The sequence below is a fragment of the Podarcis muralis genome, chromosome 13 (assembly GCF_964188315.1).
Source record: "Podarcis muralis chromosome 13, rPodMur119.hap1.1, whole genome shotgun sequence".
NCBI classification, from domain to species: Eukaryota; Metazoa; Chordata; class Lepidosauria; order Squamata; family Lacertidae; genus Podarcis; species Podarcis muralis.
The window spans coordinates 16,177,556-16,205,156 of NC_135667.1; the positions used below are offsets into that span (position 1 = coordinate 16,177,556).

General features: G+C 48.8%; 2 protein-coding genes and 2 long non-coding RNA genes across 18 annotated transcripts in view; 2 read left to right on the top strand and 2 right to left on the bottom strand.

Annotated features, from left to right (window-relative positions):
* SRCAP (Snf2 related CREBBP activator protein) overlaps positions 1-940 on the bottom strand; it is a 31,759-nt gene extending 30,819 nt beyond the window's left edge. Inside the window, exon 1 of one of the 3 annotated variants that reach the window (XM_077916987.1) lies at positions 819-940. The gene's annotated coding sequence lies outside the window, so the exon portion shown is untranslated. Of the gene's footprint in view, positions 1-302; positions 322-395; positions 529-818 lie in introns of those variants that run through there. The other 2 variants (XM_028705044.2, XM_028705046.2) reach the window with 2 other exon arrangements.
* Positions 941-988: 48 nt separating this feature from the next.
* LOC114583719 (uncharacterized) lies at positions 989-3,176 on the top strand. The gene is made up of 3 exons (XR_003703577.2): positions 989-1,346; positions 2,279-2,405; positions 3,006-3,176. It is a non-coding gene; the product is annotated as an uncharacterized LOC114583719 (long non-coding RNA).
* A 3,444-nt stretch (positions 3,177-6,620) lies between these two features.
* On the bottom strand, positions 6,621-26,102 carry FBRS (fibrosin). 13 transcript variants are annotated; one of them, XM_028705056.2, is made up of 18 exons: positions 23,588-26,065; positions 19,914-20,087; positions 18,232-18,267; positions 17,641-17,670; positions 16,649-16,697; positions 15,603-16,011; positions 14,404-14,642; positions 13,593-13,792; positions 13,363-13,407; positions 13,088-13,183; positions 12,422-12,490; positions 12,310-12,339; positions 11,882-12,118; positions 11,581-11,713; positions 10,246-10,332; positions 10,069-10,152; positions 8,685-8,904; positions 6,621-8,181 (listed from the first exon to the last, which is right to left on the bottom strand). In XM_028705056.2, the coding sequence occupies exons 1-18, from the start codon at positions 23,978-23,980 to the stop codon at positions 7,437-7,439; spliced, it is 3,276 nt and encodes a 1,091-aa protein (XP_028560889.2). In that variant the 5' UTR covers positions 23,981-26,065; the 3' UTR covers positions 6,621-7,436. The 13 variants fall into 13 exon arrangements, with proteins under 13 accessions (XP_028560889.2, XP_028560890.2, XP_028560896.2 ...); XM_028705057.2 differs by having other exon boundaries at positions 15,603-16,008; positions 23,588-26,060; XM_028705063.2 differs by having other exon boundaries at positions 12,047-12,118; positions 23,588-26,057.
* On the top strand, positions 25,556-27,504 carry LOC114583720 (uncharacterized). Its single transcript, XR_003703578.2, has 2 exons — positions 25,556-25,696; positions 26,192-27,504. It is a non-coding gene; the product is annotated as an uncharacterized LOC114583720 (long non-coding RNA).
* The last annotated feature ends 97 nt before the right edge of the window (positions 27,505-27,601 follow it).

Consider the following 27,601-nt stretch of genomic DNA (forward strand, 5'->3'; position numbering starts at 1 on the left):
TTGGTCGGTTTCGCGGCGCGCGAGGAAACGAGGTGACGGGGGGGGGGGGGAGGAGGGCGATAGGTGAAGTAATAATAGGCCAGCATTGAGAGCGGCCGTTGGCTGGGTAAGCGCGTGCGGCTCCCACATTGGCTCCTTTCTCTTATTTCCCGCCCCGCCACACTCCATTAGTGCGCCCTCTATAGGCAGGGGAGGGAAATGACCGACGGGAGAGAGGAAGGGACGGGGGAGATAAAAAGGCCGCGCGCGCGCGCGACCACCGGCAACCAGGCACACGCGCGCGCTCTTATCTGTTTCCTCACTTTTCCCTCCCGACTCGAAGCAGAGACTTGCACCCTTCCAGGGAGGTGGGTGTGAGCGAGAGGAGTAGAGCCCCGGCCGGTCCGCCATCTTACCTGGGTGGGAGGGGGGAGGAGTGAGGAGGGAGGGGAGGCGCCTCCTGCCCCGCCTCCTCCTGCCGCCGCCTCAGCCCCAGCGCCGCCGCCTCGGCCGGAGAGAATCCGCCGCCATCCGCGGCCCCCAGGCCTCTCCCGCGCGACTTCTCCCTTTGCGCGGCCTTCGCCGGTGCTCCTCGGCACGTCGCCCACCCCTCCCACCCGGATGCTGATCCCTAACCAGGCCCCGCCGAGCCAGACCCGACCCGCCGCGGCAAAATGGCGGCCGCCACCACCAAGCGCCAGGGCCAGCCCCTCCCTCCTCCCACCGCTCCCTCCGCCCGCCGGCCTCGGCGCTCAAGTCTCGCGAGAGCTCGGGTAACGCGAAGGAGGGTGTGCGTGCGCGGAGAAAGAGAAAAGAAACTCAAACCCAAAGTGTCTCACAGGCGCGTCGCGCGGGAGGACGGCGTCCCGGCGAGAGGCCGGGGGCCAGAAGAATTGCGGAAGACGGCGCTCTTCTCCCTCACAATCAGATAGAGCGGGATGCGGGACTGCGAGCCCGCGGGGCGAGGGAAAGGCCATCGCGAGTGAAGGGCATGCTGGGAAATGGAGTCCTGGGGGATGCTGGGGGTTGGAGTCTCCCTCTCTCTTTCGGACGGAGGGAGGGAGGACTCGATTTGTCTTTCCTCAAAAATTCTTCCAATTGTTCGCTGGGCGGGCTGGCGCGACTATTCGAAGGTCCTCAAAACAAGATGCACTTATGAATGAGAAGAGGCAGCTTTGGCTCGTGAAAACATGCACTTCCCCTAGGACTCGCAGATACTTCGGATGCGACTTTGAAAGTCAGGAAAGTTTCAATGAGTATTGTTTACATGGGAGGGTGCTCGCACCGTCGCGCGAAACGAGGTTGACAAGACGTTGTTGACAACATTTCGAGCTCATTTCAAAACTTCCAGTGCACTGATTTTACAGGTGATAAATCTGCATTGGGAACTCCAGAGCTTCAATGAGTTCTGAGTTTGAAATCATGATTTCTCCAAAGGGAACCAATTCCAAATTTTGACGTTAGATGCAAAAGTGGGCCTGGATAACTTGGGAAAGGAAGGGGGGGGGAACCCATTGCCATTTAAAGCAAATATGAAAGTTATTTCAAAGCCAGTATTTTCATTTTAGATGTAGCATAGACCTTTTCATGTTCATGTGGTCGAGGCCATAATCCTACACACACAGTTAGCAGTAAACCCTATTGAACTTAATAGATGTTACTTTTGAATAAACATTTTAGGTTCATGCTAAAGCCTTCAGCTACCTGCTTATAAACTCATTTTTACCTGCTCTTAATTATGTTTTTATTACCGTATTTATTGCTTTGATAACTATAAGTCATAGTTAATTTCTAAATAAAATAAGGGGATGACGTTTACAAATATTTGCTCTTCACTTCCATTCTATTTGATGGTTCAGGATTGGGCCTGTCCAACAAATATAAAACAATGGGGACAGAGAGAGACTGTATAATGCAATGTCTACTTGACTTAATATGTGAGAGGCCTATATTCAAGTCCTATTTCTGCCATTGACTAATTGGCTGCAGTGGAAAAAACAAATACTAACGGCTAGCTAGGACACCCTCCCACTTATTCTAAGGATAAACAAGTTAATGCTGCAGTCCTAAACACACAGGGATTTTGAGCAAAATTGTAGCTATATCGAGTACTAGCATCTTTGATCAAGCCAATTTATTGTGAATATATGGCAACTTTAAATTTATTTAAACCACTATGCTGTGTAGCAGGAATAGCTAACCTACAGCCCACAGGATGTATCCAGCCCCCTCCCCAAGATTCCTCTGTATTTGTCATTTTTAAATTGTAAAAAAACATTTTTGTTAACTGCTTCCATAGGTCCCACTGTCATAAGTGATGACGATAGAGAGAGAGTGTCCATCCGTCGTCACCCCCCCCCCCAAGATATTAAAAAGGATGCATGAACCCATGGAAGTTTTGGACTTCTGGATTGGAGTGCAGCTTGGTAAGTTTGTGTGTGTGCTGTTAAAAAAAACTGATAACCATACAATGTTGCCTTACATTTAAGTCAAACTATAGGTCTAGCATGAGGGACGTGGGTGGCGCTGTGGGTTAAACCACAGAGCCTAGGACTTGCTGATCAGAAGGTCGGCGGTTTGAATCCCTGCAACACGGTGAGCTCCCGTTGCTCGGTCCCTGCTCCTGCCCACCTAGCAGTTCGAAAGCACGTCAAAGTGTAAGTAGATAAATAGGTACCACACCGGCGGGAAAGTAAACCGTGCTTCCGTGCGCTGCTCTGGTTCGCCAGAAGCGGCTTAGTCATGCTGGCCTCATGACCCGGAAGCTGTACACTGGCTCCCTCGGCCAATAAAGCGAGATGAGCGCCGCAACCCCCGAGTCGGCCACGAAAGGACCTAATGGTCAGGGGTCCCTTTACCTTTATAGGTCTAGCATGACCTAAAGCATTAGTTCTCTATCACTGCTGTACGTAGCTCCGCTTGTTGCAGACACAAATGCAAACTTTGCTGATTGTGTGCTGGAACTAGATTCTTCTGTTTTTAAACAATTCATTAAAATGCCTTCATCTGTGACATGTTTCTTTCAGGTAACTTTTATTTTCATCATAAAAGGAAAAAAGCCACACATTCCATGAATGACATCCAGTTCTGAAGGAACAAATGGAAACATATGTAGAAGAACTCCTGAGGATGTATTATGAGGACAACACCTCAGAAGGTTTTTACCAAGGGTTTATAAAATCATTTTCACTATACAATAAATCAGTGTTTCCCAAACGTTTTTGGGCAACGGCACACCTGTTTACTGAAAAAAAATCTCGCGGCACACCACCATTAAAGCCCCGCCCCGTGACGTCAGCGCGCAGCGTCACGCCGGGAGGGACGCACAAAAGTGAAAGTTTTCTCCCGCCGCGCAGGAGCGATGCCTCTCTCTGGCTCTCCCTCCGCGCAGGCTGAGGGAGGGAGGGAGGGGCGCGTGTGACCCGTCTCTGCTGGGAGACCAAACCCAGCGAGGCAGAGTCGCGCGGAGGCGCCCAGGCAGCGCTGCCGGCTGCGAGGAGGAGCGCCAGGCAGCAGCAGGAGGCGCGGCCTCTCCTCGCCGCCGCCGCCCCGCCTCTCGCCGCCCGACTCGCCCGCCTCCCTCCAGGCATCTCGCGGCACACGAGGCAACGTCTGACGGCACACTCGTGTGCCGCGGAACACCGGTTGGGAAACACTGCAATAAATTGTCATAGGATGGTATCCAATTTTAGTCACACATAGAACAAGGTCAGTTAAATCAATAGACCTAACTTGGGACTAGGTTGAAATCTGTGTTGGGGGTCTATAAATCTCAGTGGATATTCAACCCAGAAATAATTTTTATCTTTTGTTATCAACACCACTGAGTTTAAAGAGGATGTACAGTTTAAGATGCAATACTTACTTGGGAGTAAGTCCCATTGAATTAGGACTGTAGTATTAGCAGCTTCGGGATGTTTGCATGGCAATTAAAAAACCCCGCAGCATTCCTATATGTGAGAACTACTTTCCAATGACAGCTATCATTTGGAAACCTCTTGCTTTAACTTTTTTCACAAGTATTACTTTTGAGACCAGAAATTATGTTATTGGGAATATTCTGGCAACATATTATGAAAGCATCAATATTTACTAAATAACCTACATGTTACAGTGCATATTCTGATTACAAAATATGGGAAGAGTCAGTTTGCCTACTCTGAAGGACTAGCTCCCATTTGACAAAGGTCAGTTAACAGTAAAAATCACTTGCTATAAACTACTACAGGGATTCTGTTTTTTGGACAATTGGGAACCTTTATTGATCTACCAGTTTGTTTTTTTAAAAAATCATACAAAACAGCTCATCAAGAAGATTGGACATTAGAGATCCATCTCAGTCTTCTGGATAATTCTGTACCACCCCAAAGAGATCATGTATCTTAGTGTGTTGAAAATATAAAAATAAAACCATTTTAAAAAGCTGCGAGACACAATCCCAAATTAGATTGAAAACTGCAGGATTCCTGATTTCCTAAAAGCTTTTGCCACCCAATTCAATTTGTGAATTTGTAGACAGTGGAGTATAAAAGGCAAGAGTAAGGACTACTACACTTTTCCAATACTTCATGTTTCAGACCTGAGCCTCAGTCCAAACTGAACCAGGCACGTAGGTGGGGTTTTTTGTTTTGTTTTTGTGTATAAAAAATAAAAGTAACCTAGGATATAGCATTTGGCTAGTTGCACTCATTTCTGCAAAACTGATCCCTGCATCACCTCCTAGAACATGATAAAATCTCTAAATTTGTGGCTTGGCAGTGGAAAGAAAAGTTCGTTCTTATTAAAGTGGTTTTAAAAGAGATTTTGGATTCCAGTCATTGTCGCTCCAGATTCTTTGCTCCCTCCTGGTTGGAAAGAGACAGCACCAAACATTTAGACCACTAGGAAGCAGAAAAGTACAAAGCTAACTTCACAGACAAGAAACTTTCAATTTTACCTACCTCTTATTATCACAGAGATTAAAAAATTGCTGCAATGGAGAACTTTTGTGAAAATACAAGGAGTATAAACCAAATAATATATATGCCACTTATGTAATCATGGCCATTCAGTATTTAGTGAGATTTTCCGCTTTTTTCCAAGGGATTGCAATGAACAAGATGTGGCTTTTGAAGTGAGAATGGAGAAAAACAAGGGTGCAACCTGGTAGTAGTCCCGGCCTGGCTCGTTTCTGGCTGTAATGCCACATCTTTCATCACTTTCCCCCAGATTCTACCAAAGCCCAAACAGCCTATGGCATTAAGGTAGGGTTACCAGATGTCCCCGTTTCCCAGGGACAGTCCCCGGATTTACAAATCAGCCCCCCTACAAAATCCATTGAAGATGAAAAGTGTCTCCAGATTCATTGAAAAAAATCTGGTAACCTTATGCTAAGGAGTTGGAAGGGATGTGAAACAAAACTCCAGAATCGGAGATCTCAGGCTGGTGATAGCCAGGGGATTTCCCCAATGACAACAATTTCACACTGCCAACCTAGTTTTATAATATAGCAGGACAGTACAGGATTTGGAGATGTCTGCCCCTTCTGTGTACTTTCTCAACATTAGGAAGTGTTTGTGGCAGAGGTGTCGAAGACGTGACAACTACTGGTTTGAAAGTGGATTATGGACGGGTCCCTTGCCATAAGCAACCAGGCTACAAGCAGCATCAGTGGCCTACTTCCTCCTCCACTCTCATTTGGCATGATATATCATACTAGGGCAACTCATAATAATGAGAATCCAGCCTTTAGGGTAGCAAGAGAAATCCTTAGGGCTTTTTGTGCTGCTTAGAGCAACAATCAAATCTAGCTCAGTGTTCAATAGTGGCTAGCAAAGTGAGATACCACACTTGGGTGGGGAAGCCTCTGGGTATGACTGGCAGGGGTTACCTGTAGACCTGCACAAATTTACCTTAGTGTCTTGGCATGGCTTATAGCAATGCAAGTGAGAGGACCAAAACATACTTTGTCCCAACTTCAAAGGCGTTACGAAGTCTGTCATGCAGGTATCTTGGACCATTTGATTTTGCCCAACTCCCTGGCAGGTGTTGGCTTTTAAATGGGCATTTCTTAAGTTGCCCTCTGGGGTGTGGGATCATGCTTTGGAGAAAGGGCTTTGTCTGCTGGGCTCTAAGTCTAGGACTTGTGCAGGAAGGATTAAAGGTGGAGGCAGGAAAATGGAAAACCCACCTTCAATTTCAGGCAGCCACTCGCACTGGTTTATCACTCTGTCCCTAAAGCAAAAGGGTGAGGGAAGAGGGAGACGAAAATGAGGCTTTCATTTCTCTTCCAAAGCAAAAACACTGTTGATGCCAAAGTGTTTCACCTCCTGTAAAACCAATGTCCTACTTCCATACCGTCACAATTGCTCTGGAGATGTGATGCTTTTGGGGGAATCTTGATCAAACAGTGTACAGTTTGGCTCCAAGTCTTGTTCCCTTTCATCTTTTAAAGGGCTACAAAAATTATACTCGTCCAGGGTGCCAGCCTCCCGTTCCCAGAACTCCAGTTTTAATCTAATAGTGTCCTGCTTCCACCAGATGGGGCTAAAAACCCAGGATTCAAGTGAGAAAGATTGTAGAGGTCTTGTGCTTTCCCCTCCTCTTCCTCCTGCCCTCCTCCCCGCCAGCCATCCAAAGACACACACGCACACACCGAGGAATCCAGAAGCACCAGTTTGGGGTTTAATTAACCAACCTGGGGAAGAAAAGGGGCACTGGACAAGTGCATTACACCCTCCTCACTGCACCTTTCCGATCAATTACAGAAGGAGGAAAGGGACCGGGAGGTGGAGAGGGTGCGGATACAGGTATAGAAAAGAGCAGTACAGTAAAAACAAGGGGAGCTGTGGGGGGAGGACAGGAGAAGAGGGAGAAGTCACTTTTAAAATCACAATCTCAAACCTTTTATAAATGTACAAAAAAACCTTTTCCCCCACCTGCTTGGGGCAGAATATATAAATATTTACACTGCCTGGCAGGGGGAGGTGCCCCAAGATACATCCCTCCCCCTTCCCCTGAAAGCAGCTTTCCCATCAGTCCATTGAGGGAGAAGAACACGCCCCAGAGCCATTTCAGCCCAGCAGGAATACTGGAAGCAGACACAAAACCTGTTAGGAAGAGGGATCTGGGAAGAAACCGGGACCCCAAACTGGGGGCACACCAGCCCCTCGACTCCTGCCCTCCCTCCGCCACAAACACCTCTAAAACAGAGACATCACACCCCGTATCTCTTAAGCCCCAACCTGAGCTTGGAAGAGGTTCCAACTATTCATAGCTGAAGGAGGCGAAAGTCCTTCTGGGAGGGGTGGCTGGGTGCTCCTCAGGTTAAGGCAGCAGGAGGCTGCACTCTTATCCCTGCCTGACAGGAAGGGGATGGGGGGCTCGGTATCTCTGCCCAGGGCTCACGCTGACCCCACCAGTCCACTGGAGACAAGGGAAGCTGCTTGATACAGGTGCGCACATGTCCCAGAGCACCATTATCTGGAGTCCCGGTCCTTGTAGGCGGCCAGTTCCCGGATGTCAGGCGCACGGCGGGGGGAGCAGGGCCGAGCATTCGAAGCAGGGATGAGAGGCGGGGGGGCGCTCAGCAGTCCTACAGCGGCAGCAGCCGCGGCGGCGGCCGCAGCAGGGGTGGCTTTTGCCAGCAGCCCGTTTGGGTGGCGGGGATAGGCCATGAGGCTGGGGTGGGGTGGGGGCGCCAGGCCATATAACCGGGCCCGTTCGTAGTCCTCGGCGGCAGTGGCGGCAGGCGACGGGGTCTCCAGGTAGCGGGGCAGGCGCTGTAGCGGGTGCAGCTCCAGCCCCCGGTGATAGGGCTCACGCCAGGCTTCGAGCGCAGCATAGGAGGCAGCTGAGGGCGGGGCAGCAACCAGGTATGGGGAGACGCTTCCGCCAGTTCCGGTCTGGGGTCTCTCAAACACAGCCAGCGTCCCCAGGGGGTGGGAAACATGCAGGGTGCTGTGGAAGGGAGGCCCCGTGCGCAGCGCCCCCTCAAAGCCCGTCAACTCAGGCTCCTCCTTGACCTTCACTTCCTTCTTCAGAGGCAGCTCTGGGTAAGGGGAGCGGGAGGCGTGGCCTGAACCTGCCGGGCTTCCGTAGCGATGCTCACGCTCTGCTGGGATGTGTGACCGGCCTGGGGGCTCCTCGTGAGCCAATGCTAGGTTCTTAGGGGTGGGAGTAGCTGGAGAGGCACGCAGTGGATGGCGCGAGAAGAGGGCATCTCTGAAACATACACAGGGAAAAGAAAGTTTGTGCTGGGGTGGGAAAAAGTCACTCTCAACAACCTGGCACTGTCACCCAGCCCTATGCAGACCCCTTATTTGTCATACTGGGCTGGCCCAACTGCCTCTTACTCCACCCATACCTAAAGAGTCCCAAAGAGCAGCAACTGCCCTCCCTCTCCTGAATACGGTGGAACCTCAGTTTTCGAGCATCTCAGAAGCAGAACAATTCAGAACCCGAATGCCGAAAACCTGGAAGTATTTGCTTCCGTTTTTGAATGCGCATCGGTAGTCGAACGGCTTCCACTGCATGTTTTTCCATGTTTTTAATGGGTTTTGCAGACTGCCTATTGATCCTCGGTTTTCGAACGTTTCAGAAGTCAAACCGTCTTCTGGAATGGATTACGTTCAAAAACAGAGGTTCCACTGTATCGAACTCCATTCACTCTTCATCCAGGAACAGCCTTGACCCCCTTGTCACCACCTCTGTGTCCCGCCTCTTACCTGTCCTTTTCATCCTTGATCACTGGCCCTTCTGGCTTCTCGCTCTCCTTCTCGTGCTGGGTTCCTCCACGCTCAGCCCCATCTCCAGCCCCACCTTTGGGCCAGGCTGGGGCGGTGGGAAAGGAAGGGGGTGTGCGGTGTAAGCGGTTCCATGCCTCATGGGGGCTAGGGAAGGATGGAGCTCCGGGACTGTCCTTCTGCCCAAAGACAGCACTCGAGTCTGGGAGGGGAAAGAAGAAAGATTGGAACTGGCACATTAGAAAACACTGCTGTCCCCATGGCCCCTTTGCAGTGGGGTTCTCAAAAGCCCCAGGCAGCTGGGCTCACCCAGGTAAGAGGTGTGGGGGCAACTAGGCCCCCAAGTTGGAATAAGAATATAAAAAGAGCCTGCTGGATCAAGTCAATGGCAAACCTAGTCCAGCATCCTGTTCTCACACTGGCCAACCAGACGCCTGTGGGAAAGCAGCAAGCAGGAAGTGAGCACAAGACCCCTCTCCCTTCTGTGGCTTCTAGCAACTGGTATTTAGAAGCATTTCTGCCTCAGACTATGGAGGTAGAGTTTAGCCATCATGTCTAGAGCACTGATGAACACTGCACCATGGTGAAAAGAGCATAAATAAGAGCTCGTGCATGCAATCATTCAGAAATAGCCCCCTCCCAAATGCTGCTAGTGAATTGGGGGGGGGGGGAATGCATCACACGTATGAATGCTATCTCATAACCAAACCTTTCTGCATGAAGGAAGCCAGCATACCAAGGACACAGGTTCTGACTTGGGCTTCTCCTAATATTTGAGTTTCCTAAGGGCACAATTTGTCTCTCTATTCCACTCCTGCCCCAACCAGTTATTGCCCCATTTGCTTTTCTGAATGATTAGATCAGTCCTAAGAGCTTCAAGTTTGCAAGGAAGAGGCGTAAAGCCTTAGCCTTGAAATGACAGCCAGGTGGTAGGAGCACCACAAATGGTGGCAAAGGGAGGAACTTCAAAAGCTTTGTCTCAATGGGAAAAGTCCTGAAACTTAGCCTCTGAGAGGGGACACAGAAATTGGCAGAAGGAAGAGGGTGGGACCCATAGCTCCTGGGTTTTCCTTCCAGCTCTGAGAGGGAAACAAAGGAATATGGGTGAAACAAGGGGAGAGCAAAAAAGGCCCAAAACTTAGAACCCAGGATTTTCTGTCTCCAGTTCTTCATAATGGGGCTGCAGGGGCTGGGACGGGAAACCAAGTTTCCTGGGTTACTTCTCCAGCTGTGAGAGTAGAGGGTGGAGTAAGAGGAAAGGAAAGAGTCCTGTGTTCAAATCCCCGTCTGTAAGTCAGCCTAGAGAACACCATTCTGGCCCCATTAATTACAGATTTTATGCCCCTAACCCCCAAACAATACTCACTGAAAGATGGGTTGCCCAGGCCCCCAAAAGCCCCATTGGAGAGCGCCCCTAGGGAGGCAAAACTGGGGGGCCTGCCAAAGGGATCTGGAAAAGAGGCGAGCAGAGGAGTGAACAATCGTATGGAAGATGCTGGGTCCTGCCCCACCGGCCCTGGCATTCTGGTGCGCCAGCTCTTACCAATGTGGGGGCTGGGGCTGAGGAAGGAGCCATGAGGGGTGCCGGCAGGACCAAATGATGTGCCACTGCCTGGGTGGTGGATGGCACCTGCAGGACAGAAGCATGAAGAAAAGTTAATGGCCGAGATGCTGGGATTGACAAAAGGGGGTGCACCTCATGGTTACTGACATGATTTAACATATTTATAGCCTGCCTTTTCCCCAAGCTGGGATCAAGGCAGCTTCGAACATTAAAAAATATCATTACAACATGCTACGTAGTAAAAACAAACTAGTTAAAAACAATAGTGAAAATCCATTAGAACACATTTCAAACCAGCAGTTAAAATGCAGTTTGCCCTCACAGCAGCAAAATGATCAGCATTGTCTGCACCTTAGCCTGTCTGAATGGGAACATCTTCGCCTGCTGGCAGAAGGATACAAAGAAGGAACCAAGCTAACCTCTCTTGGGAGGGAATTCCACAATATAGGAGCAGCCAAAGAAAAGGCTCTCCCTCACATCACCACCAACTGTGCTTCTGATGTTGATGGGACTGAGAAGGTGCTCCCCTGAGGATCTCAGCATCTGGGCTGGTTAATACAAGGAGATACTATCTTTCAGGTAGAGGATGCTGGGCTCCCAAAAACATAAGCAGGAGTAAGAGTCCCTTGTCACTACCAATAATCTAAGCAGCACGTAATCTTTTTTAGTGTCTTTTTTAGCTGCCTTGACACAACCATATAAATGGCAGGGCACACCAGTTCACATTTCACAGACAGGGCTACCTAGGGGGGGGAAACCACCCTTGAAATCCTGCACACTGGGTCCCTCAAAAAGCTCACTATCATTACTGGCATAGTTCTAGGGGAGCCTCCAAATACCATAGAAAGAGTGTACACGGGTTTGCAGGAGGCCCAGAAATCTGCCAGGCTGGGTTATAAGAGTGTCCTCAGCCTTTTAAGAATCAAGTGCCGAGGGCCTTCTGGCAGTTCCCTCGCTGTGAGAAGCCAAGTTACAGGGAACCAGGCAGAGGGCCTTCTCGGTAGTGGCACCCACCTTGTGGAATGCCCTCCCATCAGATGTCAAAGAGACAAACAACTACCAGACTTTTAGAAGACATCTGAAGGCAGCCCTGCTCAGAGAAGCTTTTAATGTTTAACAGACCACTGAATTTTAATATTTTGTTGGAAGCTGCCCAGAGTGGCTGGGGAAACCCAGCCAGATGGGCGGGGTAATTAATAAATAAATAAATAAATAAATAAATAAATAAATAAATAAATAAATATTATTATTATTATTATTATTATTATTATTATTATTATTATTAAACTGCAGGATGGGGAGTAAGGCACCAACCTGAGGCTGTGAAGAGAGTGGCTGGGCGTGCCAGCTCCTGGCTGTGAGGCAGGCTGCCAAAGGCTCCTGTCCCAGGCAAACCGGTGAGAAGGTCGTTCCGGAAGTCCAATTTCTGGGGGTCACCTTGCACCAGCTGAGAGGAAATAAAGGATACAGAGGCCCCCCTTGAGCAACCAGGCCTGGCATGCTATTCACAGCAGCCTCCGCAGCCCACTCTTTGGCAGGGACACCTCCTGCTCCTGCCCAGCCCCAGGCTCTGGTCTTGGGGTTCCCGTTTACCCGCCTCCTATCCCAGACTCACAGACCCCGCCTTGAATCCAGGGTCCAGCACAGACATCAGAAGAGCAGAATGGGAGAGGCTTCTCCCGTTGCTTGCAGCGACCCTCTGGCGGCTACCAGCAGGAGCTGCGCCACACCCCATCACTGTACGCAGGCGGAGGGGGGAGGTGGCGCAGGCCCACCCTACCTTCATCTTCTCCTGGTGCCGCAGGATCATATATGCTACACGGACGTGCATGGCGCACCACTTCCCGGGCTTCTACGAGAGAGGGGGGAACCATCAGCTCTGTACGTTATGTCCCTGCTGGGCCAGGCACAAGCTGCCCTACACCCTGACTTGAGCCCCTCTCCCCACCACCGCCCCCTGTGGGGTCAGCCATCGCTAGTCCTTGTTACCCCGAGCAGCCACCCCACTGCACCGTGTCCAGGAGGGGTCCCAGGGTTACTCACTCTTAGCGTCGGCCTGAAGGGATCGGTGAGCTGAAAGGAGACAGAAAAGCCAAGTGGGGGGTTAGTCATCCTTTCCACACTGCCCCGCCCCCTATACAGATGGCACACTCACCTGAGTGCCTTTCTGGGACAAGGTAGGTGGGACAGCGCCCAGCCGGGATGGCAGGTCAGGGTTAGTGCTCTGGGGAAGAAACAGTGGGTCAGGAGGAGACAGGCTGCTGAGGAGAACTCTCCTCTCTCCACATTCAGATCCCTCTCCCAAGCACACAGAGAATCGTGCAATCCTCTTGGCAGAGGTCAGAAATCCATTCTCTGTTTCCCACATAGAATCCTGGCTCTCCAACCCAGCTATTGAGGAGCTCTGGCTCCCAGCCTCCCTGTCCACCTCAGGACGAGGGGAGAATGCCACTCCATGCAGGCCATGCAGGACACACACACACACGCATGCTCTCCAAATCACGAGGGATGCTCCCCTCGGCCCCACTTCTTTCCCAGAGCCAGCAGATGAACCCAAGAGTCCAAGCACCTGCTCTTCATGCTCAAAAGCTTTGGGGCTCCACTTCTCCCCAGTAACCCTGGCTCCCCGCATCCCCATACTCTGCTCCCCCCAACTCTTCACATAGATTCCCCAGGAGTCCTGGCCCTCCGCCCTCCCTGCTAAAAATCCACCAGGAGGTTGGGGAGGGGGAACCCAGGAGCCCTGAATTCTAGAACTTCCCCCCTTCCAAGATAAAAAGAACAGAAAAGCCCATTTGTCTACTATGTCTGGAGGCTTCACCTTAGGTTGGAACGCCCCCTGCAGGGAGCCAAAAGTCACAGCGGGAGGCAGGACCGGGGAGATCCCCGACACGGTTGGGGGGAAGGCGGCATAAAACTGGAGGAAGAAGAAGAGAAAGCAATGGAAGCGCCACCCAGAGAAAACCAAGGCGGGAAGGGAAAGAAGGGGGGTGTTTGCTCCTTCCTCAGGACACGCAACTCTCAGAGCTTCCTTGGGTCCCCCTGCCAACAGGTCAACCCCCTGGGCGCTCCCTACTCCAAGAAGGCCGCACTTACATTGTGTCGCAGGAGCCCGTCCATCTTGCCTGGGTATTTCTCATACTGCAAGAGAGAGGAAGAGAGAGGCACAAGCGAGAAGTGAGAAAACTCTGAGGGGAGAATCCCATAATGCACATCATCTCAGCCCTCACCGACAAACTCAGCCCTACACTAGGGAGGGGATGCAGCCATGGTTCCCAATGCCCACCTTCCCTTTCTCCCAGCAATCTCACCAGGATGACACTCACCATGGCTGGACTGGCTGTGGGCACCATGCCTGGGGGGAAAGGGGTGAAGTGCTGGTGGGTGTGCTGGTGGGTGTGCTGGTGCTGGTGGTTGTGTTGGTGGAACTGGAAGGCCAGCGGGCGGATGGCGGCAGCCCCCATGTCGGCGCCGCCTTGGGCCGTGAGGAAGCGCGAACTCAGGTCTTGGCGGATTAGTTCTTGTTCTGGGGAGGTAGAAGAACAAGTCACCCGACAGCAAGTTGCTTGGGGTGCGGAGCCCGCAAGGAAAGGAAGTGAGCGTGGAAAAGATTCGACACTCACCCACCCCAAATCACCTCACCCGTACAACTCACTAGAGCCACACAGCCCTGCCTTACAGAAACTCCCAGTTTTTCTGGAAGTGCTTCTCTAGGCTAGACTCCAGATTTTTCTTTTTCTTGCCAAGGCTTTCTGCCAATAAGCATTACACCTTCAAAGCCAGCACTGCTATACACAAATAAAACCCTTCGTATATCTGCCCTGGCAGTTATTTTCCTCCTCCCCTGCCCCAACTTCCAGCCTTTCCTTTCTGCTTCATGTTGCCCTTGTATATCCAAACATTTCTTCTTCCCCAGCCCCAACCGCCGCCACTACGAGGGCTACAAAAAAATTTTTTTACAGAGAGTTCTCTGGATTCTAAAGTTATCATAAAACATGAAAAATATGACAGTAACCTTCTATTTTCTTAGCCTACACCCCACTTTCTCACCCCTTCCCATTTCTACATAGCCCCGACCATCTTCCCCAAGACCGCAGATCTCTCTCAGCCACACCCCTCCCGCCAAGTCCCTCTTACCAGATATGGCAGCGGCTGCAGCTGGGTGCCCGGCAACTTGAAGCAGCGGGGGTGGCGGTGGGAGGCCAGGCGAGGGGGTGAACATGCCTGGGTGGTGGTGGGAAGGGGGCCGAAGGGTGGGCGGAAAGGCGTGGGGAGGCAGGGCCAGCGAGGGGGTGGAGGGCCGGTGAGGGAGCTGAGAGGAAGAGGGGGAGCATGGAGGGAGAATGGGCTTGGGGTGAGCTGCGCCGCGGCTGCACCTGAAAAAGGGAGAGAAAAATAAATTTGGAGTGGGGAAGTCAGGAGGAGACAGAGTAACGATGGAAGCCAAAAGAGCACAGAAGCACTGAAGAGAGCACTGAACTTGGACCCAGGAGGCTTGGGTTCAAATCTCAACTCAGCAATGGATTCAATTGGGGGGGGAATAAATACAAGGTTTGCCCAACCAGAAGGCCCTAGTCAGCAAAAAGGAAACAACAACAACAGGCCTCACTGGGCTGTTGCGAAGACAAGCCAGAGATAGAGGGTCTTCTGTTCGAAGTAATCCTACATAAAGGATTACTCATTATGGGTGTTTAGGCTGCCAAGTTAAGCTGGGACACATCTGCACTTTAATATTGCCAAATCGATTATCTTCCAAGTGAGTGCAGTAATGTCAGTTGCAAAGAAAGAATAAAACATTTTCTGTAATAAAAAATGAGGATAAATGGCAACACTCAAGGAGAAAAAAAATGAATAAGAGAAGGAGAGAAAATGTGGGGGGAGAGGTGAGTGCAGCCAACATGCACTGAGTAGTCACAAAATGGGGCCCAGGAAGTCCCAGTTCAAATCCTGCCTCTGCCAGAGGTGGCCTTCGGCAAGCATCTCTCTCTCCCCCATCAGCTCCAGTCAACCCAGTTGCAATATGCAATATAGGGATGAATATAAGGATGCCAATTCTGACCTACTTTACAGTGATGTAAATAGTGATTTGAAAATAAAAAACCCTTATAAGAGCTTTATGAAGTGTTATTATTATTAAGACACAAAGGATAGAAGGGAAACTGCTTGAAGGGGACAAGGAGGAGGAGGATGAGTGACGGGTCAAAGGGCAGGGGGAAGCAAAGGGAGAGGGGACAAAAAAAGGAAAGGAAGACAAATAAGAGGGACATGAGAAAGCTTGAAATAGAGGGAGGAGGGAAAGCGAGAATGAGAAACAGAGAAAGTGCAGTTGGACTCACCCTCCGGTGCTGAGATCCAGCCCTACAGCGTATGGCGCTTGCGTCTGGCTGGCAAAGGGTGGTACCTTCATGTGCAGCTGGCTCTGGGTGAGGTTGTGGGGGACGGCTCCCCCCTGAGGCATCGGAGGCAGCTGGCCTTTGGGCTGGGGTGTCCCGCAAACAGCATTAGGCGTCTGAGCCCTTGTCCTGGTGGGAGGTGGGGCGGGAGGACTGGGGGGCAAGGCCTGAGCTGGAGCGGGGGCTGCGGCTGCCTGAGAAGGGGGCTCCTTGGGCAGGAAAGGCACTAGCAGGGGGTCCCGGTCGGCCTCATAATTACGCTCCTGGCTCCGCTCCAGGCCAGAGACTTTAGGGATCACAGAGAGTTTGGCTTCACAGCTCCCATTTAATGCACCAATGGGTCCCGAGGCTGCTGGGGGCAGAAACAGAAAGAAAAAACAAGAGGTTGAGAGTACCAGGTGAGTAGACATTGAACTGTTGGTTCAATCCTTGCTGAGCCATAGACTCCCTGGCTCGGCAAATCAGCCACATGTCCTGTTGAGCAGGAGAGGGGCTGTGTCACAATCTACTTCAAAGAATCCTTTTGGGGGTCGGAGGAAGGAACTATTCTTAAGCAATTGGGCCCTAAAAACTCTAGGAAACAGCAAACACAAAGGGAGCAGAAAACACACCTGGAGAAGAGGCCCACCTGGTCACAGTACTTCAAGCACTTAGCATGAATAGATATTAGGTGTTGCTATTACTCAAAAAACTTACATTAGCTTTCAAAAAGAGAAATAATCTAGTGGAGCTTATCTGCTCCCAGCACACCACAGGAAATGTGATGAGGCAGAGGAAAGGAAACTCAGTGCAAGTGACTCCTACCAGAATATCACGCTGTCTATTAAGAGTCTTTCTGGCACCTTGGTGTTTGGACAAGAGCACAGTCTCAGTGATGCTAATAGGAATATGGTTGTGAATATACATTAAAGGAAGGTAGACTATTTGTCCATCTAGGCCAGTATTTTCTACTCTGACCAGCAGCCCCCACCCTGTGCACTTAAACCCACCTTTGCTGGTTGAGACAGTGAATGACTGTTCGAGGTCATCAATGGAGGCCTACAGAGACAAGAAATAGAGGCCACTCATTATTTAGTCAAGAGAATTCAGCACAAAATAAGCACCATCTCAAATTGTTTTGAGGCCAACTTGAAAAGCAGTCAGGAAGCTTCTGAAGGACACAAATGCTATTTCTTTCTGAAGCAAGCAATGGAAGTAGCTTGTCATGCAAATAAGGACAGATTTGCTACTTCTAGTCACTACTTCTATGGTTGGTGCAGAACACGGTTGCTTTCCTTCCAAAAGGAACAGGCCTCTGGGAAATTATTATGCTAGTGTTGACAAATGCTGGCCTCCTACAACCTTCCAGGTAAATTCAAGGTGCTCATTTTGACCTGCTGCCCTTGTATACCAAGATAGGTCACTGTATTCTGCAAAAGTGTCCCCTTGAAGTCCCTAACATATCAGAAGCTTGCTCCATGGTAACTCTCAGAGAGATATGGCAGCTGCTCACTATTTGTACTTTCTGGAAAGCAATTTATGACATTTGTTTTGACAAGCTTTTCCAGCCAGGTGAAAAGGTATTTATTCCATCTTGGTTTTAAACATACCTTTTGTTGTTTTGTGTACAGGTTTCAAAGCTATTTTTAGTTGTTTTTATGTAAATCGTCTTGAGACTCATGTGGAAGACAAATCATTAATAAAATAAGATAAATAAAGGCCCAATGTCTGCACATTTTCCACAGCACCTTAACACCACTGTGCAAACATCCATGTGGTTCAAGTATTCACAACACCAACATTTGTGTGGGATGAGAAATATGGAGAATTGGATCCCATGTGGCTCGATACGCAGAGAAACGGGACCTTGGCGTTTTCCAAATTGCTGGGTCCATTTTGCAATATCTGCCCTGCCCCAAAACTCCCATACAAGTTTCAAGTGATGTGGCAGTCACAAGTGAAGCCTGGCAAATTACAGGACCAGGGTGGGGTCAATGCCTACCTGCTCCTCTGGGTCACTTTCTGTATCACACTGCAAAAGGAGAATGAAAGAAAGAAGGAAGTTCATCAGTACAGCAAACTGGAAATGCTCCTCAGTGGCACACACACACCCCACCACAATGCTGGTCAGCAGCAGGCTCTGCAGAAGACTTATGGTAGGATTTTATGGCACATGGAAAGACTGATATTCTGATACCCCAAACCCATGGACCACCCAAGGCCCCAGAAGGGAACAGAATCAAATGCAAATAAATCATGCAGGCAGGCATCACTGCAAAGAAGCACGGCTGAATCCATCAGAGATTCAGGAAGAAGCCTTGGTGCCTTCGCACTCTCCAAGGGACCAGCATCTCCCATGGTTTAGCACCAAGTGGAGAGGATTAGTTGCAGATCTCCTGGAGGCCATTTACAATACACACACACCCTTGCTCCAGTTCACAGGTGGGAAAGGATGCCAAGGAAATAATATTTGGGAAGCTAAAACAGTGCCCTGTGAAGCTGTGTGCAGCCAGGGCTCACCACTAACAAAAACTACAGCCCAAACCAAGAGAACAGGGGTGTGGGAGAGAATGCTTATACATTGCCCACTTACTATATATCCAGTTTCCAGGTAGGATTGGAGAGAAGGCTGGAAAAAGAAAATAAAGGTTGGCCGGGGGTGGGGGCAGAGAGAGGAAAATAAAGAAAGATAGATTAGACTCAGAAGGATAGGAGGCTGTTAATCCCAAAGATAAAAAATCCCAAAGATAAAAAATTAAGAGAAAGCATCCTTGTTTTGTCAGGAGAGTAATAGATTTTAAGAGCAATACTGAAAATAAAAGAAAAATGTGTCCTCCTTAGAAACACATGCTGAGTATTCCACAAAGATGAGGAGATTCTGGCTGGCATGCTACACACAGACACAAATTGGCTGCATTCAGATGATCATCTCAGTTTAAAAAACTGAGATATGAACGCGTCTCTTTCCTCCTCATGCAGTCACTTCACTCCTCCCTTTGTGCAAATGAACAAGACAGGAAGATCAGTTAACTATAATATCCCATGATGGCCAAACCAGGAAATTATAGTTAATAACTTCCAAAACAACTCAAGTATTAAACCAACTTTAAACCCTGGTTTCATAGCCTAGATTTTTCAGAAGCCATTGACCAGCATTTCCTAGTTCAGATGCAACGTGAAACTATAGTTAGCCAATACTTCCTGGCTTGTTTTTCAGCTTGAGCAAAGGAAGAAGCCAGGCACCTGAATGCAGATGCACAGGAGTCATTCATATCTCAGTTTATACAATTGTCCAAACATGCCCACCGCTCCACTATTTGCTCTAAATTTATTAGGCATTTTGAGGATGCCAAGAGCAATTTTGCTGGGTTGGGATTTGTCTCTATCCTCAAATCAAATTATTAGTAATATTTCCAACCCTATCGAGGCAGCGTCATTGCTGATGTCACCAAAACTCATCTGCCATTTGGAGATTCAACAACACAACAGAAAGCCCTCTAATAAATAAACCACAAGCCCTCCTGTGGAGGGAGTCCCACTTTCTGAGGGCAACTTTGCTCCCGCTCTGTTGCTGTCAGCTAGCAGGAGTGCTGAGATTCAACCTGTCTCAGGGCAATACCCTAGTACTTGGAATCCTTTATTTTTAATCCTTTTCTACAGGAAAAATATGGTAATTTAACAGCAAAGGAAAGCTATGCTGCACAAGCTCAAATAAACTCTGCTTTACAGATTTAGTAGCTTGGCCCAGGCAGGATGCTATGTTCTGGTTCACATTAAGCTCTCTGTTTCCCTTATGTCCTGAATTTGCAATTAGCCTTAGTATTCAAGGTCTGAAGAACATTTTCATGTAATCTCATTGAAGTCTAGCAGCTTTTCATTTTGCCTCTTGCTCAACCCATATTTTTAACATAATGCCATACTCAGAAAGAGAAGAAAATTCACCAGACATACAGCACTATAGGCCAAGTTATTCAGCACTATAGAGTTTAGTTGCTGCTATAGGCCTGCCTTTTTGCACAACAAAACCTAGCAAATTTCAAGCATGTGTATATAAAAAAGTTATTTGATAACAGAATCCTGTTGGTAACATGTCCTAGACCAGCCACAACCGATACTAATTGACATCCATTCTCCCCCAACCCAACAAGTCACCCAATTAGCTGCCCAAGAGATTTAAAGTTAAGCCTGCAAAATGGGGGGGAGCTTATAAAAGCAGGCTTGACAGCAGGCAACACAATAAAAAGCAGTTTCCAATCCCTTAGCCACGGGTCTCACCTCTTTGTGCCGCTTCTTGGTACGCTTCCTCACTGCTCTCTCCCGGCTGCGACCCTTCTCTGAGCTCCCATCCTCATCCTCAGGCTCAGAGTTGTTCCCCTCTCCCCGTTTTCTCTTTCCAGAATGCTTCATCCGAAGCTCCAGCCGCTCCGGGGTCTTCAAGGTAGCATCCTTCTGTGGGAAGGTGACAAGGCAGGTGTGCATTAAAACTATATTGAGCACAGAAAAGCTCAGGAATCCCTAAGCTAACCCCAGATGGATGTTGGGATGTATTTCAGCTCCCTAGAGGCAACTATAAAATAAATAATGATAATAATAATAATAATAATAATAATAATAATAATAATAATAATATAGACATAGTAATAACTGTAATAATAATAAATGGGAAGGTGGGAATGATTATGTGTGTCAATTACTTGATCATCTGTACCAGGCTGACTGGTCTCAGAAATAACATACACCCCTTCTTACATTAGTGTGCGGATATGGTAGAAATTTACACTTCTATACAAACACAAACCATGGAAAATTAAGAGATCAAAGTGTATATCCAGTATAGGAGAGTTGGTGTGGTGTATACTGGGCTTTGATCAAGAGGAGCTGAACTCCCATTTCTGCTCAGCTTTGGGTCAAGTCACTGCCTCTCACCCTTGTAACTGTATGAGAAGGGTTAATGGGGAGCTACGTACATCACCCTGAGTTCTTTGCAAGAAGGATGGGATAAAAATGTGATAAATTATAAACATATGCTAAGCATTATGAGAATAGAGCCAGACTGAGAGCCAACATGGTGTAGTGGCAGAGTGTTGAACCAGCACAGAGGGTCTGTTTAAATTTCTGCTCAGCTATAAAGCCTCACTGGTTGACCTTGGGCCCATCTCTCTTATTTAAATTTTTATTTAAAATATTTCCAGTCCACATTTAATCAAAGGTCAACCAGAACAGCAGCCAATGCAGAGATATAATATCTCAACACCTACTCCAAGCACTGCTACTCTAAAAATGACTGCATGAATAAATGTGTCTGCAGCTGATGATGAAACCCAAAAAGAGATAGTGCCACCCATCAATGAGAAGGAAGGGTATTCCACCAAGGGAGTGTCACTGCAGAGAAGGTCTTCTCCAATCTTGCTTCATGAGAAGACTGCCCTTAAAGGCAACCCAGAAACTTCAAACACAGTGGGCAGATTACTGGCTGGAGTTCCATTTAGATCTCGCACAATCCCTGTCTGAAAGCAGCTGCGCTGGTTGCCAGTTCATTTTCGGAACCAATTCACGCTGCTCACGTTAATATTTAAAATCCTTAACTTAAGCCCCAAATATTGGAAAGACTGCCTCCTTCTCTACAGAATCTCTCAGATGTTAAGGTCAAGAGAGGGACCATCTTGGTAGTTCTACTACCCTCAGAAACTGGTGGTGGTGGTCCAGGAGAGAGCAACTTTTGAACTCTGGAATTTCTTCCCCACAAAGGTGCATCTGGCAACTTCATTATATAGTTTTTGTCATAAGCTGAAGATGCACCTCTTTACCCTGACCTTTAATACAGTTTCAAATGTTGTATTTTAAACTGCTGTGACCCATCCTGGGACTTCAGGGTGAAGGTCGGGGATATATCAAAATAATAACTGACTATGCCTGGCAACACACAACAACAAGGGTGTCCCTGAGGATCTTAGCCTGACCAGATGTGCAGGGTAAGATTATCTAATCTAATCAAATCTTATCTATCTATCTATTTATTTAAACAATTTATACACTGCTTAACTACAATAGTCTCTCTAAGGAGGTTACAAAGATACACTACAAAACATAAAAATCAGATAAAACTATAAAATGAAACATCATTTAAAATAGTGTAGGGGGGTAGAACCAAGTATACCATGGGTTCCTGGGAGAAATGGTGAGATAAAAATGTAATTTAGTCAATCTTCTAAATCCAAACAAAATGAAGCTAGCCATACCACACACCACTGTAACCAGCAGCAATTGATAAAATTTTCTGAAAAGCTCAGCAAACACACAACACTTGCCTCGCCTGGTCAGTTGCATCTGGAATGCTGCATTTGCACAGCACAGTCCAAGAAGTCTGTCTTGTCAACAGACATTCACCTGGCCACTACGGGAAATGAAAGTCACCTTCAGTGCACTGGGGAGAGCTGATAACTTAGGGAAGATTGGCTTAGCTCAAGAGAGATGCCAACAAACAGGAAAGGCCTCAGAGGAAGATAAGAAGTTTGGGACTTTATCCAGAGAAAGCAGCCAGTCTTGGGGTGGCAGAGTGTCAGACCAAGGCATGCTCTTCCACCCCTGTGATTTTCTGTGGCTGTGGAGTGAATAGTTCTTAGCAATGCACTGGATTCCTTTGGAGTTTGGCAAAGGCACCTGTGTTCACGCCCAGCTCCTCACCCAGTCCTGTCAAGCTGGAAAGGCAGGTGAAGCCAGTCCAGCCTGGAGCATTCCTGTGTTTAGCAGAGCCTCCTTTGCTGCTTCAGCAAGTGAAGCAGCTATGTTTTGCATGTCACCTGAGAGATGCACATCAGCACCTACGGAAGTCACATAATCCCACACCCACCAAGGTATGCAGAGTTTATTAGACCACATCCCAATCCTAGAAATATTCATGAAAAAGGGACCATAACTTTAACACACTAAGAAACTCACAGCAAAACCATACTGATTGGAGCTTACTAAAGCCTCCTTTGCTTTATGTCTCATACTATACCTTTGCATATGTAAGGGGCACTTATACTAAGGCAGACAATGGGTTCATTTAGCCAGTACTACTGGGGATTTAACTCAAGTTTTTATATACAAATTACCAGCTCTGAGCTATGGTTGCTCCCTTTAGTCAATAACCATTTTATCTTATTTCAAGTGCTGAAGACTCCTCTGACAGCAGCTCATCTCCCCCTCTTACTTCCTCCTCCAGTCTCTCACAAAAGGGTATTTCTTCTCACAACAATTTACCAGAAAACAGACCTGCCCCCCCTTTCTCCCACATGCCAATCAGTTTAATTTGAGGAATCCATGTGGTTCCCTATTTGAGATGATTGACAAGACAGGAGACCATCTTACCATGGTCTTGCTCCCTTTTATATCACCACTGGCTTCTGCTTCTAGAACAAACTGAAGTTCAAACAACCAATCTGCCTTTGTCCTGTGCTAGATGGCTTGAACACTACCAATTATAGCTTTAAGTTCTTCTGCTCTTATAAGGGACTTCTAGGGATCTCCCAACCAAGAGACCAATCAGGGACCCACATCTGTTTAATTTCAGCTATTATCTGAGAACAACTCAGATTGTCCACTAGATCCATCACTGTCACTTGACTTGGGAATCCCATGCTGACAAAAGGGAGAGGGGAGAGGGTGGAAGGGAACAACAACCTGCTGCACTTAAAATATACTAGTATTTACATATGTTTTTACTCCTATTCTCCAGCACATCCCTTCCTAGCTGACTTCTTCCCATGGAGTCTCAGAAGCAGAAGCCAGTGTCTTTTCTGAATTATGGGGACAAGAGAATCCAAGGTTCTCCCTCTTTCTTCTTCCTTTCTGTATCACAGCTCTAAGGGGCCTGCAGAACTAAAATCACTCCCAGCCAACCTCAGCACCGAGACTGTACAAAGGCCCGTGAGACCCCACAGATAGAGATTGGGACACTTCCTCACCTCAAGTGCCTCAAGGCTGACAAAGCTGGCAATGGCAAAGCCATCAATGAGATCCTCCTCCTCCTCTTCCTCCTCCTCATCGCGGCTGCAGGATGATCCAGAGGGTCTCTTCCGCCGCCGCAGGGGCCGCCGCCTTCGACGCTGCTGCTGCTGCAGGGAGCGGCCTTTTCCAGGTGCCACAGGAGCAGGTGGGGAGGGGCCTTCACTGTCCGATCCTGAAGATGAAGATGACAAGAGGCCACGACGAGACCCATCCCCAGGACGGCCTCCCCGGCGGCGAGTGCAGCGGCTCTCACGGTCCCGCCGTGAGCAACGCCGCTGCCTCCGTGTTCGGCTACTGCTGCCTCCTCCCCCACTCCAGCATGGGGCAGGAGCTGCCGCTGTTCCTTCCATGGTTCCCCCCTTGAGGTACAGAGAATGTGTCGTGTTGTGTCCTGTGGATACTGCAGACACGCAAGAAGGTGGGGGGGGGGGGGACACTCTTCACCCTTCCCCAGCCAGTTGCATTGCAGCTGCTCTCAACTGAGCCCTTGTTCTTCCACAGATGCCACTTGGAAAAGCAAGAACGAAACTCCTCTCTTCTTTTCCGTAAAAAAGAGGGTTTTGTATTTCGTGGCCAAAACAAAAAATCCTTGGCCTTTACACCTTACAGTTGTCAGCAACCTTTCCTTGATTTACATTTAGAGAGCCCACTCAACACAAGTGGATCCTTTTTGCTCTGGGAAAGTCAAAACAACTCTCCTTTCATTCAAGTTTAATTCCCTCTCAAGTGACAGGGATGGCAGCTTCTGGTTTTTTTCTGCTTGTTTTTGGTCTTTGTCTTAAAGGCAAGACCATTAAATTAAAAAGAATTAAATACTTTCAACATAGAACTCTAAGAAGCGGAAGGTGATCCAATAACTTTTTCTTCCTTTACATAAAATCAGCCCCTGCCAGCTCACAGAGATCTCTCTCTAACATGGAGCCTCCTGTTTGGGTGGGGAAGGAAATCTGTCAAAACACCCTCGCCTTGGACAAGGGTTTTACATCCCTCCAACTGCGACACAGTGTGCCTTTATATATATATATATATATATATATATATTTGTTTGTTTGTAAAACCCAATTTTAAAACAAACCCCAGCGCATGGCAACTTTCTTGCAGGTTGAAGGAAGCCTTTGCTTTAAGTGCCTATCTGTGTGGTTTTTTTCGGAGACGAACCGCGAAGCTGTCACTTTCGACTTTCCCTCAGGGGAATTGGGGGTTCGCCCCCGACGGAGCTGCCAGCCTGGGCAGCCTCCCCTTCAAGACTGCGGAGGTGGCTCCTGCCAACAATGGCAAGCGGCTTCCGCCCAGAGGGCAACTCACTTCCTCCGCTCGGCCGAGGGCTCCCCGCGAGGGAAGCGACTCCGCGGGGCCATCTCTTCTTCCTCTTCTGCTTTCCCGGGAAGCGGCACCTTCTTCCTCCTCCTCCTCCTCGCGAACCTCGGTCCGTGAAGAAGAGGCCTCCCGGATTCCTCCCACAGGGTGTGACCTTGCCTTTAAGGGTCCGGATCTCTGTCTCTCAATTTCCCCTTTAAGAGTGTTCGATTTTGAGTCCGCCACACATTTCCTGCCAAAGCATGGCCTCCCCTTTAAGAATGTGGATTTAAAGTTCTCCCTTGTCAGACACCGACTCTCCCAGCGACCGGAATGAAAAGCCCTCCAAGCATTTCTCTTTCCTCCTTGTCAGCTTGCGCTGCCCTTTAAGGATCCAGCGTTCAAGGTCCTCCGGAGAAACCCGAATTTCACCTTTAAGGGCCACCCCTCCCTCTCAGCCACAATGAGGGCCCGAGAAGAACTCCCCTTTAAGAGGGCCGAGCTCCCTTTAAATCCATTGACAGGCGCTGGCGGTTGGAGGGGGGGTTGTTGTCCTCCGGCGGAAAGGGCCCCCTCTTCTCGCGGCCCCCCCAAGCTGTCCCTTTAAGAGCGCCGGCCGTTGAGGGGGCTGTTCAACTCACCCCACCTTTTCGCCTCCGTCCAGGCTCGCGGCAAGCGGCCCCGCGAGCCCCTGACGCTGATTGGCTGCGAGGCTGGTACCCTCCGCTCTCGTCGCGGCCCCCCCACAGCTGATTGGCCGAAGCGGTGAGGTGAGTAAGGATGGGGGAGGGGTGGCTGGCTGGCTGGCAGGGTCCGGCTGCAGGGAGGGAGGCCGGCAGGCGGGCTGGCGTGGCGCTCCCGTCCCCCTCGCGCCTGGGTGGGGGGGCCTTTCGGCTGGCCGTCCTTTGCCCCCTCCCCGCTCCGTCTCCGCTGCTGCCCCCCGACTCTCCCTCTCCCTCTAGCAGCCTCTGCCGGATCCCCTTCGTCTCTGCGCACGGCACGCAACTCCTCCCACAGCGTCATATCCCTCCGCCCTCTGAGTTGATGGAACCATTTAAAAAATCCCTCCGCTGGAAAAAGAAAAGGAAATAGTCCCTTCGGTTAGCCTCTGTTTCCGCCCACCCGCCCCTTGGAGACTGTTCGAGGTGGAGGGTGTTCCCTTAAACCAACACCCCCGCCTTCAGAGTCACTTCCGTCCTCCGCAGGGTGACGTCATGGTTTCACGGAGACAAACGTGATGCAATGATGTCATACTTTCTTCGCAGCAACCTCGCACGGTGATGCTATAACGCCAGCGCGTGATGTCATAGGGCTCAGCGCCACATGCCTCTGCTGTAGCAGCCCGTTGAGGACGAAGGAGAACTTGATGACGTCACAACACTACCATGTCATGCCATCCTCCCGCAATGGAACTGTTACTTTCTAAGCTTCCGCATAAAGTAGTACTTTTGAACCCTTCATCCAGTAGAGGACTGTCTGCGTTGTCTGGCAGAACGGCTCTGGGATTTTTTTACAGGGGTATCTCTCAGCCTCGATACTATTCCATTAGCAATAGCCCTGCACTGAATTTCAAAAGCATTTGTTTGAAAAAATTGTTATAGACTTTAGTCAGATAAAAGTAGCTGAAACTATGATGAATCAGATATGATAAATCCTTCTGCATTGTTGTTAACTTTGACAGAAGTTTATATTGCACTGTGACTGTAAAGAATTAGAAATGGGGGGGGGACAAAATATCAACAACCTGATTTAGAGTTTAATTAAAAACTGGAGCTTGCTCAGAGGAAGACCTCCAGTACAGTGAGGGGGAAGGAAATCAAGTCCAATTAGAAAATTTAAAAAGAAATAGAGCAGCAACTTTTGAATTTTTGAATTGCTATTACATAGCACAAATTCATTTCCTGTCATTCAGGGTAGATCCAAACTAACAGCTTCAAATTACAAGGGGATTTCAATTAAACATTATAAAGAACTTACTGATGATATGAGCTGTTTTAACCACAGTGGATGGAGCAGTCGCAGATTTTGTATAACTGCTGACTAAACGTGTTTTGAGGTCCCTTCTATTATTCTAGATGCATACTTGTGTTTAGATAACCGAAGTCTTTGTGGTCCTTTTGCTTTATACCTTGAAGACAAAGTCGCTGAACTCTGGAAGGACTTCGTTGTTGCAGTCTGTTGAGGTGCCCAATGCCATGCATATCTAAACTGGTGTAGGATCAATTTCAGATGATGTGGCCGGACTATGTGGGCAGGGTGCTTGCAGCAATGAGTCTAACTACCGTATGTGCTCTCTTGCTCCTCGCCATCATTTGCTAATAAAAACGAGCAGAAAATATGTGAGTGGGCAGGTTCAGAATGCAGTTAATGCATGTCTGTTTAAGAGGGTGGTCTCCAGTGTTCTCAACAAGGCAAGTGCACCCTGGACCCTCTGATGCAGAGTAACTACCAACCAGTTGTGTATTATTAGTAAGGTGCCTAGAGAAGGTTGTAGCATAACAACTGCAGGCATTCCTCTCCCCAAAACTAGAACTTGTGGATCTCCAAAGAAACTGAATATTAAAACTTTATTCTCAGACCCTGCAGTCACTGAAGCCCTTATTTGTATGTCTTCTGCACAAGAGGTCCAGAGGGTGGGAACACAAGAATGGGCCTTTTTTACAGTGGTTTCCCAT